General features: G+C 43.1%; 2 protein-coding genes across 5 annotated transcripts; both read left to right on the top strand.

Moving 5' to 3' along the window:
• Positions 1-233: 233 nt before the first annotated feature.
• On the top strand, positions 234-8,576 carry cant1a (calcium activated nucleotidase 1a). 4 transcript variants are annotated; one of them, XM_069524793.1, is made up of 5 exons: positions 294-373; positions 1,185-1,255; positions 5,588-6,256; positions 7,349-7,552; positions 7,633-8,576. In XM_069524793.1, the coding sequence occupies exons 3-5, from the start codon at positions 5,611-5,613 to the stop codon at positions 8,001-8,003; spliced, it is 1,221 nt and encodes a 406-aa protein (XP_069380894.1). In that variant the 5' UTR covers positions 294-373; positions 1,185-1,255; positions 5,588-5,610; the 3' UTR covers positions 8,004-8,576. The 4 variants fall into 4 exon arrangements, with proteins under 4 accessions (XP_019957403.1, XP_069380894.1, XP_019957402.1 ...); XM_020101844.2 differs by lacking the exon at positions 1,185-1,255 and having other exon boundaries at positions 234-373; XM_020101843.2 differs by lacking the exons at positions 294-373; positions 1,185-1,255 and adding an exon at positions 2,733-2,862.
• A 126-nt stretch (positions 8,577-8,702) lies between these two features.
• On the top strand, positions 8,703-12,279 carry LOC109638726 (galectin-3-binding protein A). Its single transcript, XM_020101842.2, has 6 exons — positions 8,703-8,843; positions 9,841-9,947; positions 10,122-10,325; positions 10,471-10,605; positions 10,718-11,009; positions 11,100-12,279. Exons 2-6 carry the CDS (start codon positions 9,863-9,865, stop codon positions 12,097-12,099), a joined length of 1,716 nt encoding a protein of 571 aa, XP_019957401.1. The 5' UTR covers positions 8,703-8,843; positions 9,841-9,862; the 3' UTR covers positions 12,100-12,279.
• The last annotated feature ends 5,778 nt before the right edge of the window (positions 12,280-18,057 follow it).

Raw genomic sequence — 18,057 nt, 5'->3', positions numbered from 1 at the left:
GCAGACATAAGACCCGGGGTCCTCTCACCCTTTGGGTCCCTGGTCCATTCACTATTCCACACTTGCATGCTTATTATCCTATGCTTCATTTCAAGTAGCCTGAGACGCTCTTGGCTACACTTCTGGGGAGCTGCCATGTCCTTCACCTCTATCTACAGTACGGTTTGGTTTGCAGTTTTCATATTTCCGAGTGCACGCGAAGGCAGCGTTCCACAGAGCCTGTTGTATCCAGGGCGCGCGCAGGCAGTGCACGGTGCCGTCGTCATCGGTATACAGGAAGTAATGATCGCGTCTGTGCTGATCGACTCAACGGAGGAAGAAGGAGCCGAAGAATACTGACATGTGAGCTGCGGATCAACATCTAACATCTGCGGTGAGTGAGTGAGTCTGCCCACTGAGGTCTGCTGGCGTGTGTGTGTGTTAACCTCTGTGCTGCAGGCAGGGCAGGGACACCAGCTAAAACACACATCCAACACACAAACATCCCACTTGCAAGTGTGTGTGTGTGTGTGTGTGTGTGTGTGTGTGTGTGTGTGTGTGTGTGTGTGTGTGTGTGTGTGTGTGTGTGTGTGTGTGTGTGTGTGTGTGTGTGTGGAGGAGAGGTAGACGAGTGGAGTAGTAGTAGTAGAGTTCCAGGGGTCTGCAGCTAAAGGACAGATACTTAAATATCACTGGACAAAGACACATGAACAATCATGTTTTCAGTGTAACACACATCTGTTTTTGGTCCTTGATGTGCAACTGTTGCCTTACAGCTAAATGTGAACTATTTATGGCATCACACACACACAGACACACACACGTCTGTACTTATATCCTAGTGAGGACACTCATTCAAGTGCATTCCCTAGCCCCTTGCTCTAACCCTTAACCATCACACGTAAATGCCTAACCTAGCTTTAACCTAACCTAAGCCTAATTCTAACCCTAACCCTAAAACCAAGTCTTAACCCCAAAACAGTCCACTAAAGGGGGGGGGGCAGTCACAAAGTGAGGACCGGCCAAAATGTCCTCACTCTGTAGGTTGTGGGCTCAAACTGGTCCTCACACACACACACACAAGTCTTTGAATTGACTTATATTAATTGTAGACGGCCTAATCTTATCCGTAACTATTACCTATTCTTGCCAAACCCTAATCTTAACCTAACCACAACTCACATCTAATCCCTAAATGTAACCAGGAGCTCAGGAATGAAGTTGTTCCTCATAAAGACTGAGCTTTGGTCCCATGAGGTCTACTGGCCCTGACAAGGTCAGTGTTTATGCTGGAGAAAGTCCTAAAGAGGCAACAAAAAAAAGTATACACACACACACACACACACACACACTGCTGTCTCCTTGATCTTCTCCCCTTGAGGCCCACCATCCCAGATGTCCTCCTTCACGGAGCTCAAAGCAGAAACACTTGACATTTTCACACCCGTAAATCCTCCTTGTTAGGAACGACTCGTCACTATAATTCAGTCTTCAGTTAGTAGAGTTGATTAGTATAGTATCTGGAGATTACAATACTGTTATAAATATCTAGTGATTTTATAAATGACTGCTCTGGCCTCAATGATCTAATGAAACAGGAGTTATTGATATTAATTCCAATACATAATTATTCATGAAGTTGTAGTAGAAGCTGTTTCTTGTCTTCTTCTGCCTTCATGTTTGCCGATGGGTTGGGCACATTAGAAACACCTCCCAGTGTAAAGCAAACTACAGCCTCGGCAGAAAACAAGTTTGTTATGGCTGAATTAATACCTCCCTGAAAGTGTCAGTGAACTTTGTAATCAAGCATTTAAGACTGAAGTAGGTTTTTACAGCACAACCTAAAATATATGGAAATCATCAATTTGACTCTGAGAATTTGCCCGACCGATATTCAAATCAAAGCCTTTATCGTCATTGCACAGTGTCCCAGTGGCACAGAGAGTAACAAGTAGACACATTACAGTCTAATAGATGCATATACAAACAAACAATTCATATGGATTTTAAAGGATTGATGCTGATAGCAATATTAGGGTAATGCTTATTAGTGTTACTGATATATAGGCAGATGTGTATATATATTGTATATATATTTGCTAATGATCCCTAAGATGTTGTTATCAAACGTATATGAAATGTTTTTTATTACAATTTAAACTATAAATGAAAGAAAACTCAACCAAATATACAGAACTTGAATAAAGATAATGAACATTATTTTCATGTAAAATGTTTTCCAAAAGTTTTATCGGCCAACCAACAAGGCAGCTGGGCTGTACTGAGAAAGTCTCAAGTGTCTTGTTTGATGATTTCTGCAGTTCTCACTGCAGTTCCTTTAAATGCTTTATTCTGGACTGAAGGCCAGAGGGAGTTCAATCAGTTAATGTTACAGAGAGTCTGAGTAAGTGAAGGTTCCCGTGGCCCCAGAGTTCACTGCTCTGCCGTCGTTATCAGGCCGATCTCTGGCCTCGGTCTGGTCAGAGCACTCGAGGCTCATTGCGTCACAGGAGTTTACCTGTTATGCAGTGATCAAGTCATTATAGTGGCCACAGGTTTTCCTTTTAACTATTCATCCTGCAGGGTTTGAGGCTTTTCACCTTTACGCAGGTGAAGTTATTGTGCAAATGTTTTCCTGACTTCTGGTGCCTGGCCACTCCATGAACTGGCGACCTCATTAACTGGTTGGCCTCCGTCAAGATTTGCCCCTTTGGACTGAATCGTAATCCTCCGAGTCCAGTTAAAGTTCACTTGCTCTAGAACAAGCCCTTGTCATAGTTGCACCACAAACAATGAGCAGAACGAGACATTAGAGCTCAGGGCTGGTCGTGGAGGTAAATTTGATGACACCGGCTCAGGGTTTTGGTCGGAGGAGACGAAGAGGTAAGCTGGTTTAGTAAATTAAAGTTCAAATTGGACTCTGTTGCTGTGAGACAGTGTTTTTAGCTAAATAACCAACAAGCCACTTGGTGGTGCATTTCAGAGAAGGATCGTTTTTTTGCCAGGAGTGTGTGGGCCCTGATGTTGCTGTCATAATGTGCTGTTTTCTTTGGCTCAGGGCCCTCGCTCATGAAAGACTCTTTCACTGGCTGCTCTACTTTCAGAGAACCTCAGTCGTGTTCAGGCCACAGTGTGTGTGACGCTCCCGAGGCCACGTTTAGAGGCATTTAGCTGCGAGTTAAAGGCGACAGAGCCTGACTGAGAACAACACGCAGCTTTCAGACCAGTGACAATTTAATTTATACATCTCATTAGTTTTTATTTTAACTTTATGTAGGAATATCATATAATTAAATATTCCTCCTCTCCCGCTCTTATTTACTAGAATGAAGAATCTACTTCTTAACATAATTTTCTTCAGCTATGCAAAGTTATGATGGTTGATTATTTTTCCTTATTGATTATTCTTTTCATTATTTTCCATGAATCATTTGAACTGTTTAGCTTCAGACATTAGACCCCATAGAAAACATAAATGAAAACAACCCTGTAATATTAACATCTATAAGATATTTAATTTTCTTTCATATAAGAATAGGAAAAGTAGAAAAATGTGTACCTTTATAACGCTGGAAACTTCAAATTGCAACAAAATAGTTGCCGTTTACTAATCATTTAAGCTCAGGGCATAAAGTTCTGTATTAGTTAAGGCTACGACTAGAGCCTGATTGAGTTATCGGCTGATATGAACCTTTCACAGACAGAATCAGTGTTTATGTTTGCTGATATGACATTTTGTTCTTATCTAGAATGCACAAGGCAAAAAAAAGTATTATAGTATATTTATTTTCTCATTTCCATGTTCAATATGTTTGCTTGTATCAGTTTTTTTTCTTTTTATTCATAGTTACTTGTAATTAAGTTTATGTGAAACTGTAAAATATCAGGCCTGTGTCATTAGGGTTTGAAATTGTTATGGGAGGAATCACTTTTTACTCCTTAAAATCAGCATCAGCCTCCAAAACGTTCTTCCAACTAACTAATATTTCCATTATTGATTAATCTAAAGATTATTTTTTATTATCATCAGTATTATTTCAAACATATTAAAAAGAGTAGAGAAGCTGTTTTTTTTTACTAAATTAATGACTTTAATGATAAGCTGAACTTCAACATTTTAGTTTGATCACAAATTCTTCTTCGTGATTTGTGACTGTTGAGGCCACATCAGCCATCTGTATTATCACCATGTATTTCCTGTTCCACCTGTTTACCAGTTCATTGTTACTGAGCTCGCCCCTCCCAGCCTCCACGTTGACAAGCTTCTCCAGAGGCCATATGATATTCACTCAACCTGAGACTTCTTTCTTCTCCACGTGTAATGTTTAACCCTGCTAACACTCTTGGGTCAGCGCCTACCAGGAACTACTTAGCGACGTGTAAAATATAGCTGTGAATTCTGATCTGCCTGTGGTCACGAGAATAGATTTCATTTCAGGTGAACCCGGATGGAGAGTAGGTGAGTAAGATTAGGTTTATTTTCTAAATATGACAGATGTTGTGCTTTAAAGGAAGCTTATTTACTTTATAAGAAAATTTTTCTTCAGTTCTCATCAGCAGGATTAAGGAATTTTTAGACCAAAAAAGTGAAAACCTAGACTGTGACTTTTAAAAGAAGACATCATACTTTCTTGCTTTTAGAAGTGAAACATTACATCCATAAGGAGTCAAACACACCAATACTCAGTCCGGTACATGGAGGCGGTTACTGCTATCACATCCTTCCTTTACCTGATGTCCACATTATTCTTCGGCTGCTAAAATCTTAGACAATCTTAACACATTTTAACAAAAGTAAATATTTTTGCCATTTACGATCATCCTTGAGACGACAGCAGCTACAGTTACATAATGTAGTTTTACTGTGGAAGAGGCTTTGAAAGGAACAATATGTGACATTAGCTTTTTTAAAAAGGTTTGGAAAAGGTTATACTGTTTAGATACTAGCTCTTCCTACTTGTAGAATTACTGTGGGACCTTTAGTATAAACTGTAATCCGTAGATCGGCCACTTGAGCAGTTTTAAGGCATGAACTCCGATAATGTTTGGACAAATGGGTCTGGTCCATCACATATGAAGATTGCAGCAGGAAAATCTCCGTAGCGTTCAGGCTAGGGGTGGACGCCTTAGTGGAGCGTAGAGGCAGGACATGACGTATAAATTCTGCTGTAGAGCGCAAGTGATTTTGTTTGCAGCACATCGACACTGGAGTCGGCCCTTATCATCAAAAGCTCCCGAACCTTGTCATCTTTCCAAGTTTACATTTTCTTTGGCGTCATTTACGTGTACTGTTTCTCTTTTTTATCTGGAGAAGTTTGAATCATCATTTGTTTTGCATCCGTCACATGTTAGAAACGTCATTGCAATGGTGAATTCTCCCGACTTATTCCTCACATGGACATTCTCTGGAGATGTTACTAGAGGGCTAGCAGGAAAATCTCCCGAGAAAGACCCATAGCAACTGACTCCAGTTCAGTGTGTGTCTGAAAGAAGTTTTAGTCAAACTTTGAATGAGTGAACACCACAGATGAGGCCGTAACTCGTCGTCTCTTTAGTGGTCTGCAAGTGGGTTATAACTCATCATCTGTCTTTCTCTTATTTTCTTTAGGTCACTCCAGACCTCTGTCTTCCATGCGTGCCCCCCCAGGCTACACCCGACTGGAGCAGAATGAGCCCATGAACTCCTTGCACATCTCCGTAGGAGGCCTCCCCGTTCTGGCTTCTATGGCCAACACCACTGACCCTCGTTTCCGCCTCAAGTGGAAGTCCATCGTGGCCGTGGCTTTCGCCCTCTCTTTACTCCTGCTGCTCTTCATGCACTTGAGCTCAGGCTTTCGCTCCCGCCCCAACAACTCACAAAGCTGGCGAGCCGCCCACGGTGACACCCGGCAGTCCGATGGCCATTATAATGACACCTACCCTCTCAGTCTGCCTGAGCGCACACCGCAGGGCACGCGCTACCGCATCGGGGTCATCGCTGACCTGGACACAAACTCTCGTAGTGACAAGAAGCTGACGTGGTTCAGCTACATGCTGCGGGGGTACCTGCTGGTGTCAAAGAGTGGCGACAAGGTGGATATTGATTGGGACACGGACAAGGTGGTGCTGGAAAGCCACCTGTCGGAGAAAGGCAGGGGTATGGAGCTGTCTGAGCTGGTGGTGTTCAACGGGAAGCTGTACAGCGTAGATGACAGAACGGGCGTGGTCTACCACATTGACGGGGACAAAGCTGTGCCCTGGGTCATCTTACCTGATGGCGATGGCAGCGTTGCCAAAGGTCAGCATGTATGCTACGATTATGTTATTCAGAACCTGACTGAATACCCTGGTGGAAAGTAGCGAAGTACTTAAGTTCTGTACTTGTAATGTAACACTTGCAAATATTTCTACTTTAATTTTAAACTGCACTACACTGATTTAGACTTATTTGTCTAAATCAGTGTTCTCCACTGATTTCTCACTAAACCAAAGTGTCAGGTTAGAGATTGATGTCATGTTTCAGATGTTGATGAGTTGTATGAGAGATTTCCCTTGAAGATAGTTTGATTTACATAACTCTTCCAGGCCCACAAAGGAGAAGGCGACATTCAGACATTTTAGTTTGAAAAGGCATTAGCTACCGTAACCTAGATACGCCACACTACTTCCCTTTTATGACACCTTGCTGATTGGGTCTTTTCAGTCATGAGTCATGTGACTCATTCGTCAGACTCCTACCACATGACGCCACATGGAAAATTAATGACAAGCGTTGCTGACCCTGTCGTCTTTGCAATCAGCTGTTATGTAGTTAAATTCTTCTGTAAGAGACAAGCTGTTGTCTGAGTAAATGTTTACACCGGCACACACTGCCCAGTGTAGTGGTCATGTGATAGGTATTTTCAGGCATGTTAGTATGTTTAGTATTTTAATACTAAAACTGATACGGTGCCAAAATGCTGTTTTTAAATTTAATTTAGTTAAACAATAGTTAACCGTTTGCCAATATTATTTATTATAAAAATCAAAGTGCTCCACGTCAAATATGCATAAGTCAGTGTGATCAATTCTAAAAGCCACATAAGACAAAAGAAAAAAAGCTTTTAGAATTAAATTAAAAACTGTGGCATAGAAAAAATAAATAAATAACAATTATAAAAATGGCAGTAATAGTACAGTGTTAAAAAAATAGTTAGTATTTAAAAGCAGTGACAAACAGGAGAGTTGTCAGTATTACATTAAAAGAACTGAGATTTGTTCTCTGGGAGCATGTTTCACATATCTGGGGGATTGTTACGCCTGGCTCTGAGGCCGCAACAACACAGACAATAATGATAATGATAGAGTATTTTTACATTAACGTATTGGTGCTGTTACTTTCCCCTGATAGGGTTCAAAGCTGAGTGGCTGGCAGTGAAAGACGAGCACCTGTACGTTGGTGGTCTGGGGAAGGAGTGGACCACGACTGAGGGCGTGTTTGTCAACAACAACCCGGAATGGGTAAAAGTAGTTGGCTTCAGAGGGGACGTGCAACACGAGAACTGGGTCCCCAGGTACAAATCTCTGAAGTCCGCTGCAGGGATAGAGCCTCCAGGTAAATTAATGTAAATCTGGTGTAATGCACATTTGCTTCTCTTTCTTATCTATGCTTTACTCTTCACTTAATCTCTGCAGGTTATCTTATCCACGAGTCAGCAGCGTGGAGCGACAACCTGCAGCGCTGGTTTTTCCTCCCCCGCCGCGCCAGCACAGACCGCTACGAAGAGACGGCGGACGAGCGTCGCGCCACGAACCTTGCCCTCAGCTGCTCGCCAGATTTCAAAGACATCGTCGTGGCTCGAGTGGGTCCTCTCAACCCCACTCACGGTTTCTCCTCCTTCAAGTTTGTCCCCAACACAGATGACCAGATCATTCTGGCACTCAAGTCGGAGGAGGATGCTGAAAAGGTAGCCACGTACATCATGGCCTTCACGCTTGACGGCCACATCCTTTTACCTGAAACCAAGATTGGCGACGTGAAGTATGAAGGCTTGGAATTCATATAACGGGACTCGGAGACTTGCTCTTGAGGCCACTGCACTGTAGTTCTATTTTGTTTACAAGCCAGTCACTGTTGAAGTTAATGCACTCGCTGCTTCCTCATTAAGTTTGCAAAAGACACAAGTCAGGCCCTTAAAGGATCCTCTTCAGTACGAGCAGGAGAACATGTGGGCTGAGACTGTGAAGCGTGGTCCCACCGTGGCTAAGAGAAAGTGTCAGAACTGACAATACCAGCATTTCTCATTGTGCATCATCTCCTTCCTCAACAGTACTGTAGCCTTTCTTATAATGAATGTACTAACGATTGATTTATCAGACTGTGATTAGTATACATTTTCATGCACATACTGTACACTCTCAAAAGGTCAAAGGTCGTTTCCCCTTTGCTCCATGTCAAACTGCATCACTCTGTACACACCAAACATTAATATCATCAGGGGGAATCACTGAAAGCCTGTTTTTATTCTTCGTAAAAAAAATTTTTTGAAGGATTTCGTTGTGGGAAAAAATTTAATTATATTGTATCAATGTGTTTTTTGTCGGGGAGGTGTGCTAAATGAGTAAAATCTTGATTCCTCTTTTCTGAGTTCTTGTTATATAATACATATTTTGGATCTTCTTGCTACATGACTGGTTAAATCAAGGTCAGACAGTGTTCGGTTTCGTTTGGACAAAAGAACAGTTTTGCAACACCTTGTTTTTTTGGGGGGGAAATGAAACTTAGGGAAAACAGCAGAATTGGAGAAGTGGAGCTCTAACCCCCCTTGTTTTTAGAAGGACATAAAGAGTTGATGCTTGTACCACACACTTTAAACAAGACAGCTGAGGAGAAGAAGAAGAAGAAGGTAATGTGGATTCTTAATATCTAAGGGTTTTTCTTCTAAACTTCACCTAATAATTCCATGCACATGAGGGTGTCACAATGACGATAACTGCTATTTAAAAGAATCGGTATGTTAACAATGCACTTATTATGATATCAGATAAATATTTGATGAATCATTATTATTATTGTTTGTCATAATTCCTATATATTACTATTGTCAGGGACAAAGCAGGAAGACGAGAAACAAAGCTGCTTTATGAAAAAAAAAAAAAATGTATTTACAAAAAGCAAAAATAATCTTACAATAAATTTGGGTAAAAAAAAAGTCAACCTGACAGAACTGAAGAGAACAGCACAAACTGACCTCAATATATCTATATATAGTGGCTGATCAGGCCATTCAAACGGGGGGTAGATTAAGACATTTAAACAACCACAAAACATGCCGGTATAATGCTATCTTATATTAACTAATGAACAATAATCAAACATCAATATCATAACCGTAGTCAAAAGGTTAACAACCAAAAATCAAAATAACAAAACAATGTCTCTCCCAATCATTATGAGGAACATGGTGCAGTCCAATTGGTAAAGAAGACTATTGAAGCCTGTGTAATTTAGCTGGACCTCCTGTTGATGGCCCAGCCAGACGACTTCCCCAGGAACTGAAAACTCTAAAAATAAATTGACAAATACAGCAAAGTGGGCAAAAGCTACTCCAGATAAATAACCTATAAAATCTGCTAATTAATTTGTGTCCAGTTATTGTCTATTATCTGCTTCCTGTGTATATGCATTTTAAGAAAAGAAAACCTAAAGCAAATTAAACAGAGGAAAGAAAGGCTACCACCATGGTGCCGAGGTACAGTGTGTGGCTGCTGCTGCGGCCATCACAATTACAAAAACGAATTCTATAAGCCCTGCACCACACAACCATGAAGCAAAATAATAATTTTAAAATGTTAAGGACAGAAATGAGAGCATATCCTTTTTGTCATCTATCTATCTATCAGAGTCTTGCAGCTGTGGGTAAAAATGCTGATGCTTCGAAACATATGCACTCTGTGGATTCTGCTTCTTCCCCATGTCACCGGAAGTGCATTCAGATTCAACCTTCACAGTGAGTCACCTCATACACCTCATCCTCATTTGTATAAAACAAGTAAATTAATGATGAAACAAGGCTAATACTGATTATATTCTGCAAGGCCCACATTAAGCACTTCTGCATATTTAGACCTTGCTCATTTGAGACCTTGGGGCCTTAGTGAATATGACCTGTCCTTGCACACAGAGAGGAAGGCGGAGCCCCAGGAAGGTGACCTGAGACTGTTTGGCTCTCAGAGCAATTCGGAGGGCCGCGTGGAGGTCTTCCATGAAGGCAAATGGGGAACAGTGTGTGACGACGGCTGGGACATGGCTGAGGCCCAGGTGGTGTGTCGTCAGCTCCGCTTTTTCGGGGCAAAGTCAGTTGTCATCGGCAAGGACTATGGAGAAGGTGCCCTTTACTTCCATTCATCTGCCACCAGAGGGCAGTGAAATTATTGTTATGAGTGAGGAATTGTTATTTGAGGCCCTCTGTATGTGCTGTTTGTTGTCATAACAAGTAACAAATGTATTCTCTTTAATTTCACATCGCACAGTGACTGGACCCATCTGGCTGGATGATATCAACTGTGAAGGCACAGAGAATCATCTGTTTACTTGTGGTTTCAAAGGCTGGGGAGTAACTGACTGCTCCCACAAAGAGGATGTTGGAATCATTTGTGAAACAGAAAGTAGGTGGAGAAACTTCTACAGCTCTGATTCAGCAAAAATAGATAATGTCTGATCTCAGCTCTTCATGCTCATCTTCACTCAAATCTTCATCCCAATGATTTGTGATTCCAGGCACTGATTCCCCCACCGGTGATTCTAGACACTTGCTGGACCACGGTTTCAGTCTTTCTGATGACCTCGGAAAAATATTTGACAGTGAAAACGGCTGTGACTTCCTGATCTTGGTCAAGAGCGCCACTGGAAACAGACAAGAGGAAGGGACTCTGGAGACGGTGGAAACAACGATCTGTGCACACAAAATAATCCTTTCGCAATTTCCTTTCTTTAATGCTTCAGAGGAGATTTCTAACATTACTGTCGACATCAGCCAACCCTGCCAACCCTATTTCACCTCCTTCATTAGGTATATTTAAACTAAGAGGATTTGTATTGCTTTAACATTCAGAAGTCCTTCAAAATTCTAATACATATTCTATACTTTTCCTCTCAATAGGTACATTTACACCCGCAAGATAGATGTGACCTTGTCCTCTGTGCAGTGCCTCCACTGGATGGCCTCTAGATTTGGGGTAAAGCAGCTGATGGAGGGCGCGGCCCGGCTTTTCTCCAAAGTCCTTCCAGAGGACCCACTGTTTCACACTCAGGTGTCCATTTACAAATACGCACAGGAGACCGAGGACCTGGTTCTTCAGGAGAACTGCATCCAGTACCTGGCCTGGAACTATGAAAACCTGACGAGATCTCCAGCCTGGGCCGACCTGTCCGTGGAGCTCATCAGAGCCATCTTAGCCCGCTCAGACCTGGTGGTTCCAGATGAGTATTTTCTGCTCCAGACAGTAGAGAGCTGGATCGAAGAGCAAGACAACTCCATCAGTTTGGACACCCAGGCTGACCTGTTGAATCACATTCGTTTCCCCATGATCCCTGTGGAGAAACTGTATGAGCTTGAGTCCAACTCTTCTCTTTTCGGCACTCATAAGAGACTGTATCAAGATAACATGTTGAAAGCATTTAAGTTTAATGTTCTCCTCTTCAGCAAAATGTTGTCCAACCCACAGTTCAACAGAGACGATGATGAGTACCAGCCGAGGCTCTACAACGCCGAGCCATGGAGCATTTCTATTAGCTCCGCCCCTGGTCAATCCAAAAGCAAGTCGTTCAACACACCTCTCCACAACAGCGTGATCTTTAAGGACAGCACGATTCACTGGGAGGCAACTCTCTTCACCCATCAATATGAATGTTCAAACCGAGGGCTCCACTGCAAGTCGCTCCCTATGACAAGGCTGTATCCACACAGCTACTACGACCAGGAGAAAATCCTCTTTCATAACCAGCTGCTGCTGCTGTGCCAAGGCAAGTACATCTGTCAGGTGCAGGACTTCAAGGACAACCTGGCTCATGTCGCTGAAAACAGTACGCTTGCCTACCCCTGTCCCCATGACCAGCTCACCTACCTCTTTGTAGTGAGACCAGAATATCTCATAATCTGATTACTTCTTCCACCTGATCAGTTTTTCAGGTTTTTATTTCACAGATTGCAATCAGCTACTTACTGGATTATCCATGCATCTGATTGTGTTTTCACAAATCTAAAAATGTATCAATTCATCATCGTGTCCCTACCTGCTTTGTTTAAATTTTGAAATAAATAATGAATCAAGTGTTTGCAACTCTGTGTTTGTACTTTTCTTTTCTAAAACCCAGTTTATCCAGATGAGACGGATAACAGGACTAATTTTAAGCTTTTCTCCACTGGACATACACTGGACGTGTCAGTTCAAGGTGGGCCAAGCTGACGTCAAAATATATTGAAATGAGACAGAGGCTTATTGTCCAAAATATCAACTGAAGTGACTCTGACATGAACTGTTTGGTTTTAAAAATATGCTGTTTTGAAGGGTTCATATGCTTATGCCTGTATTGAAGTGAGGCAGCTTTGCAATTGACCCTAACCCTTGGTCAGCAGCCAACCAGTCAACCCTAAACTTAAACCAAACATAAACCCTAACCCTAAAAACAACCCTATCCCTAAACACAACCCTAAATACAACTTTAAAAACAACCCTAACCCTAAACACAACTTCAAACACAGCCCGACCCTAACCCTAACCCTAACCCTGACCATAACCCTAATCACAACCCAAAAACCAAACTCGACACATGCTGAAATTGGGTGTGGTTGTGTGGCAGGTTACCCTTTATTAATCCTAAAATGCCCAAGTCTCTATGACTTTCAGAAAAAAAGTTATTCAAAAATATCGTGTACTTTTTTTTTTGATTTGGTGGTTTCACCATTTCCGAAGGCTGTAGAAGCTATGGGATGGTACCAATGGATCGGGCATCCCCACATTAGTTTAGATAGAACCAACTTCAAAATCTCTATGACCCTCAGAACAAAAGTTATTCAAGAATATCTTGATCTCCAATGGGTTTTCCTCCCCAACCCTAACCCTAACCCTGGCTGCAACCCTAACCCTAATTGCAGCCCTAACCCTAACCCTAACCCTCATTTCAGCCCTAACCCTATTCACCCTAGGGTGAATAACTCTGCGCTGCTTGCTTGAAACGGGATGAAATTTGGTGTGGGTGTGTGGCTGTCTCCCCTTTATTATGTGTGAAATGCCCAAGTCTCTACGACTTTCCGAAAAAAAGTTATTCAAAAATATTGTGTACTTTTGGGTTGAGATTTGGTGGTTTGACCCCTTCCGGAGGTCGTAGAAGCTCGGGGATGGTACCAATGGATCGGGCATCCCCACATTAGTTGAGATGGAACCAACTTCCAAGTCTCTATGACCTTAAGAACAAAAGTTATTCAAGAATATCTTGATCTCCAATGGGATTTCCTCCCCAACCCTAACCCTAACCCTGGCTGCAACCCTAACCCTAATTGCAGCCCTAACCCTAACCCTAACCCTCATTTCAGCCCTAACCCTATTCACCCTAGGGTGAATAACTCTGCGCTGCTTGCTTGAAACGGGCTGAAATTTGGTGTGGGTGTGTGGCTGTCTCCCCTTTATTATGTGTGAAATGCCCAAGTCTCTACGACTTTCCGAAAAAAAGTTATTCAAAAATATTGTGTACTTTTGGGTTGAGATTTGGTGGTTTGACCCCTTCTGGAGGTCGTAGAAGCTCGGGGATGGTACCAATGGATCGGCCATCCCCACATTAGTTGAGATGGAACCAACTTCCAAGTCTCTATGACCTTCAGAACAAAAGTTATTCAAGAATATCTTGATCTCCAATGGGATTTCCTCCCCAACCCTAACCCTAACCCTGGCTGCAACCCTAACCCTAATTGCAGCCCTAACCCTAACCCTAACCCTCATTTCAGCCCTAACCCTATTCACCCTAGGGTGAAAAACTCTGCGCTGCTTGCTTGAAACGGGCTGAAATTAGGTGTGGGTGTGTGGCTGTCTCCCCTTTATTATGTGTGAAATGCCCAAGTCTCTACGACTTTCCGAAAAAAAGTTATTCAAAAATATTGTGTACTTTTGGGTTGAGATTTGGTGGTTTGACCCCTTCCGGAGGTCGTAGAAGCTCGGGGATGGTACCAATGGATCGGGCATCCCCACATTAGTTGAGATGGAACCAACTTCCAAGTCTCTATGACCTTCAGAACAAAAGTTATTCAAGAATATCTTGATCTCCAATGGGATTTCCTCCCCAACCCTAACCCTAACCCTGGCTGCAACCCTAACCCTAATTGCAGCCCTAACCCTAACCCTAACCCTCATTTCAGCCCTAACCCTATTCACCCTAGGGTGAAAAACTCTGCGCTGCTTGCTTGAAACGGGATGAAATTTGGTGTGGGTGTGTGGCTGTCTCCCCTTTATTATGTGTGAAATGCCCAAGTCTCTACGACTTTCCGAAAAAAAGTTATTCAAAAATATTGTGTACTTTTGGGTTGAGATTTGGTGGTTTGACCCCTTCCGGAGGTCGTAGAAGCTCGGGGATGGTACCAATGGATCGGGCATCCCCACATTAGTTGAGATGGAACCAACTTCCAAGTCTCTATGACCTTCAGAACAAAAGTTATTCAAGAATATCTTGATCTCCAATGGGATTTCCTCCCCAACCCTAACCCTAACCCTGGCTGCAACCCTAACCCTAATTGCAGCCCTAACCCTAACCCTAACCCTCATTTCAGCCCTAACCCTATTCACCCTAGGGTGAATAACTCTGCGCTGCTTGCTTGAAACGGGATGAAATTTGGTGTGGGTGTGTGGCTGTCTCCCCTTTATTATGTGTGAAATGCCCAAGTCTCTACGACTTTCCGAAAAAAAGTTATTCAAAAATATTGTGTACTTTTGGGTTGAGATTTGGTGGTTTGACCCCTTCTGGAGGTCGTAGAAGCTCGGGGATGGTACCAATGGATCAGGCATCCCCACATTAGTTGAGATGGAACCAACTTCCAAGTCTCTATGACCTTCAGAACAAAAGTTATTCAAGAATATCTTGATCTCCAATGGGATTTCCTCCCCAACCCTAACCCTAACCCTGGCTGCAACCCTAACCCTAATTGCAGCCCTAACCCTAACCCTAACCCTCATTTCAGCCCTAACCCTATTCACCCTAGGGTGAATAACTCTGCGCTGCTTGCTTGAAACGGGATGAAATTTGGTGTGGGTGTGTGGCTGTCTCCCCTTTATTATGTGTGAAATGCCCAAGTCTCTACGACTTTCCGAAAAAAAGTTATTCAAAAATATTGTGTACTTTTGGGTTGAGATTTGGTGGTTTGACCCCTTCTGGAGGTCGTAGAAGCTCGGGGATGGTACCAATGGATCGGGCATCCCCACATTAGTTGAGATGGAACCAACTTCCAAGTCTCTATGACCTTCAGAACAAAAGTTATTCAAGAATATCTTGATCTCCAATGGGATTTCCTCCCCAACCCTAACCCTAACCCTGGCTGCAACCCTAACCCTAATTGCAGCCCTAACCCTAACCCTAACCCTCATTTCAGCCCTAACCCTATTCACCCTAGGGTGAATAACTCTGCGCTGCTTGCTTGAAACGGGATGAAATTTGGTGTGGGTGTGTGGCTGTCTCCCCTTTATTATGTGTGAAATGCCCAAGTCTCTACGACTTTCCGAAAAAAAGTAATTCAAAAATATTGTGTACTTTTGGGTTGAGATTTGGTGGTTTGACCCCTTCTGGAGGTCGTAGAAGCTCGGGGATGGTACCAATGGATCGGGCATCCCCACATTAGTTGAGATGGAACCAACTTCCAAGTCTCTATGACCTTCAGAACAAAAGTTATTCAAGAATATCTTGATCTCCAATGGGATTTCCTCCCCAACCCTAACCCTAACCCTGGCTGCAACCCTAACCCTAATTGCAGCCCTAACCCTAACCCTAACCCTCATTTCAGCCCTAACCCTATTCACCCTAGGGTGAATAACTCTGCGCTGCTTGCTTGAAACGGGATGAAATTTGGTGTGGGTGTGTGGCTGTCTCCCCTTTATTATGTGTGAAATGCCCAAGTCTCTACGACTTTCCGAAAAAAAGTTATTCAAAAATATTGTGTACTTTTGGGTTGAGATTTGGTGGTTTGACCCCTTCTGGAGGTCGTAGAAGCTCGGGGATGGTACCAATGGATCGGGCATCCCCACATTAGTTGAGATGGAACCAACTTCCAAGTCTCTATGACCTTCAGAACAAAAGTTATTCAAGAATATCTTGATCTCCAATGGGATTTCCTCCCCAACCCTAACCCTAACCCTGGCTGCAACCCTAACCCTAATTGCAGCCCTAACCCTAACCCTAACCCTCATTTCAGCCCTAACCCTATTCACCCTAGGGTGAATAACTCTGCGCTGCTTGCTTGAAACGGGATGAAATTTGGTGTGGGTGTGTGGCTGTCTCCCCTTTATTATGTGTGAAATGCCCAAGTCTCTACGACTTTCCGAAAAAAAGTTATTCAAAAATATTGTGTACTTTTGGGTTGAGATTTGGTGGTTTGACCCCTTCCGGAGGTCGTAGAAGCTCGGGGATGGTACCAATGGATCGGGCATCCCCACATTAGTTGAGATGGAACCAACTTCCAAGTCTCTATGACCTTCAGAACAAAAGTTATTCAAGAATATCTTGATCTCCAATGGGATTTCCTCCCCAACCCTAACCCTAACCCTGGCTGCAACCCTAACCCTAATTGCAGCCCTAACCCTAACCCTAACCCTCATTTCAGCCCTAACCCTATTCACCCTAGGGTGAATAACTCTGCGCTGCTTGCTTGAAACGGGATGAAATTTGGTGTGGGTGTGTGGCTGTCTCCCCTTTATTATGTGTGAAATGCCCAAGTCTCTACGACTTTCCGAAAAAAAGTTATTCAAAAATATTGTGTACTTTTGGGTTGAGATTTGGTGGTTTGACCCCTTCCGGAGGTCGTAGAAGCTCGGGGATGGTACCAATGGATCGGGCATCCCCACATTAGTTGAGATGGAACCAACTTCCAAGTCTCTATGACCTTCAGAACAAAAGTTATTCAAGAATATCTTGATCTCCAATGGGATTTCCTCCCCAACCCTAACCCTAACCCTGGCTGCAACCCTAACCCTAATTGCAGCCCTAACCCTAACCCTAACCCTCATTTCAGCCCTAACCCTATTCACCCTAGGGTGAATAACTCTGCGCTGCTTGCTTGAAACGGGATGAAATTTGGTGTGGGTGTGTGGCTGTCTCCCCTTTATTATGTGTGAAATGCCCAAGTCTCTACGACTTTCCGAAAAAAAGTTATTCAAAAATATTGTGTACTTTTGGGTTGAGATTTGGTGGTTTGACCCCTTCCGGAGGTCGTAGAAGCTCGGGGATGGTACCAATGGATCGGGCATCCCCACATTAGTTGAGATGGAACCAACTTCCAAGTCTCTATGACCTTCAGAACAAAAGTTATTCAAGAATATCTTGATCTCCAATGGGATTTCCTCCCCAACCCTAACCCTAACCCTGGCTGCAACCCTAACCCTAATTGCAGCCCTAACCCTAACCCTAACCCTCATTTCAGCCCTAACCCTATTCACCCTAGGGTGAATAACTCTGCGCTGCTTGCTTGAAACGGGATGAAATTTGGTGTGGGTGTGTGGCTGTCTCCCCTTTATTATGTGTGAAATGCCCAAGTCTCTATGACTTTCTGACAAAAAGTTATTCAAAAATATTGTGTACTTTTGGGTTGAGATTTGGTGGTTTGACCCCTTCCAGAGGTCGTAGAAGCTCGGGGATGGTACCAATGGATCGGGCATCCCCACATTAGTTGAGATGGAACCAACTTCCAAGTCTCTATGACCTTCAGAACAAAAGTTATTCAAGAATATCTTGATCTCCAATGGGATTTCCTCCCCAACCCTAACCCTAACCCTGGCTGCAACCCTAACCCTAATTGCAGCCCTAACCCTAACCCTAACCCTCATTTCAGCCCTAACCCTATTCACCCTAGGGTGAATAACTCTGCG

Source organism: Paralichthys olivaceus, chromosome 5 (genome assembly GCF_024713975.1).
Source record: "Paralichthys olivaceus isolate ysfri-2021 chromosome 5, ASM2471397v2, whole genome shotgun sequence".
Lineage (NCBI taxonomy): Eukaryota > Metazoa > Chordata > Actinopteri > Pleuronectiformes > Paralichthyidae > Paralichthys > Paralichthys olivaceus.
This window is presented reverse-complemented; position numbering and strand designations above follow the sequence as displayed.

Bases quoted from the DNA above. Each gene is read 5' to 3' on its own strand.
- LOC109638726 (XM_020101842.2), top strand. From the start codon at position 9,863: ATGCTGATGCTTCGAAACATATGCACTCTGTGGATTCTGCTTCTTCCC. The intron at 9,948-10,121 runs GTGAGTCACCTC...CCTTGCACACAG, and splicing joins ATTCAGATTCAACCTTCACA to AGAGGAAGGCGGAGCCCCAG. The intron at 11,010-11,099 runs GTATATTTAAAC...TCCTCTCAATAG, and splicing joins TATTTCACCTCCTTCATTAG to GTACATTTACACCCGCAAGA.
- cant1a (XM_020101843.2), top strand. From the start codon at position 2,823: ATGACACCGGCTCAGGGTTTTGGTCGGAGGAGACGAAGAG. The intron at 6,257-7,348 runs GTCAGCATGTAT...TTCCCCTGATAG, and splicing joins CGATGGCAGCGTTGCCAAAG to GGTTCAAAGCTGAGTGGCTG. The intron at 7,553-7,632 runs GTAAATTAATGT...TAATCTCTGCAG, and splicing joins TGCAGGGATAGAGCCTCCAG to GTTATCTTATCCACGAGTCA.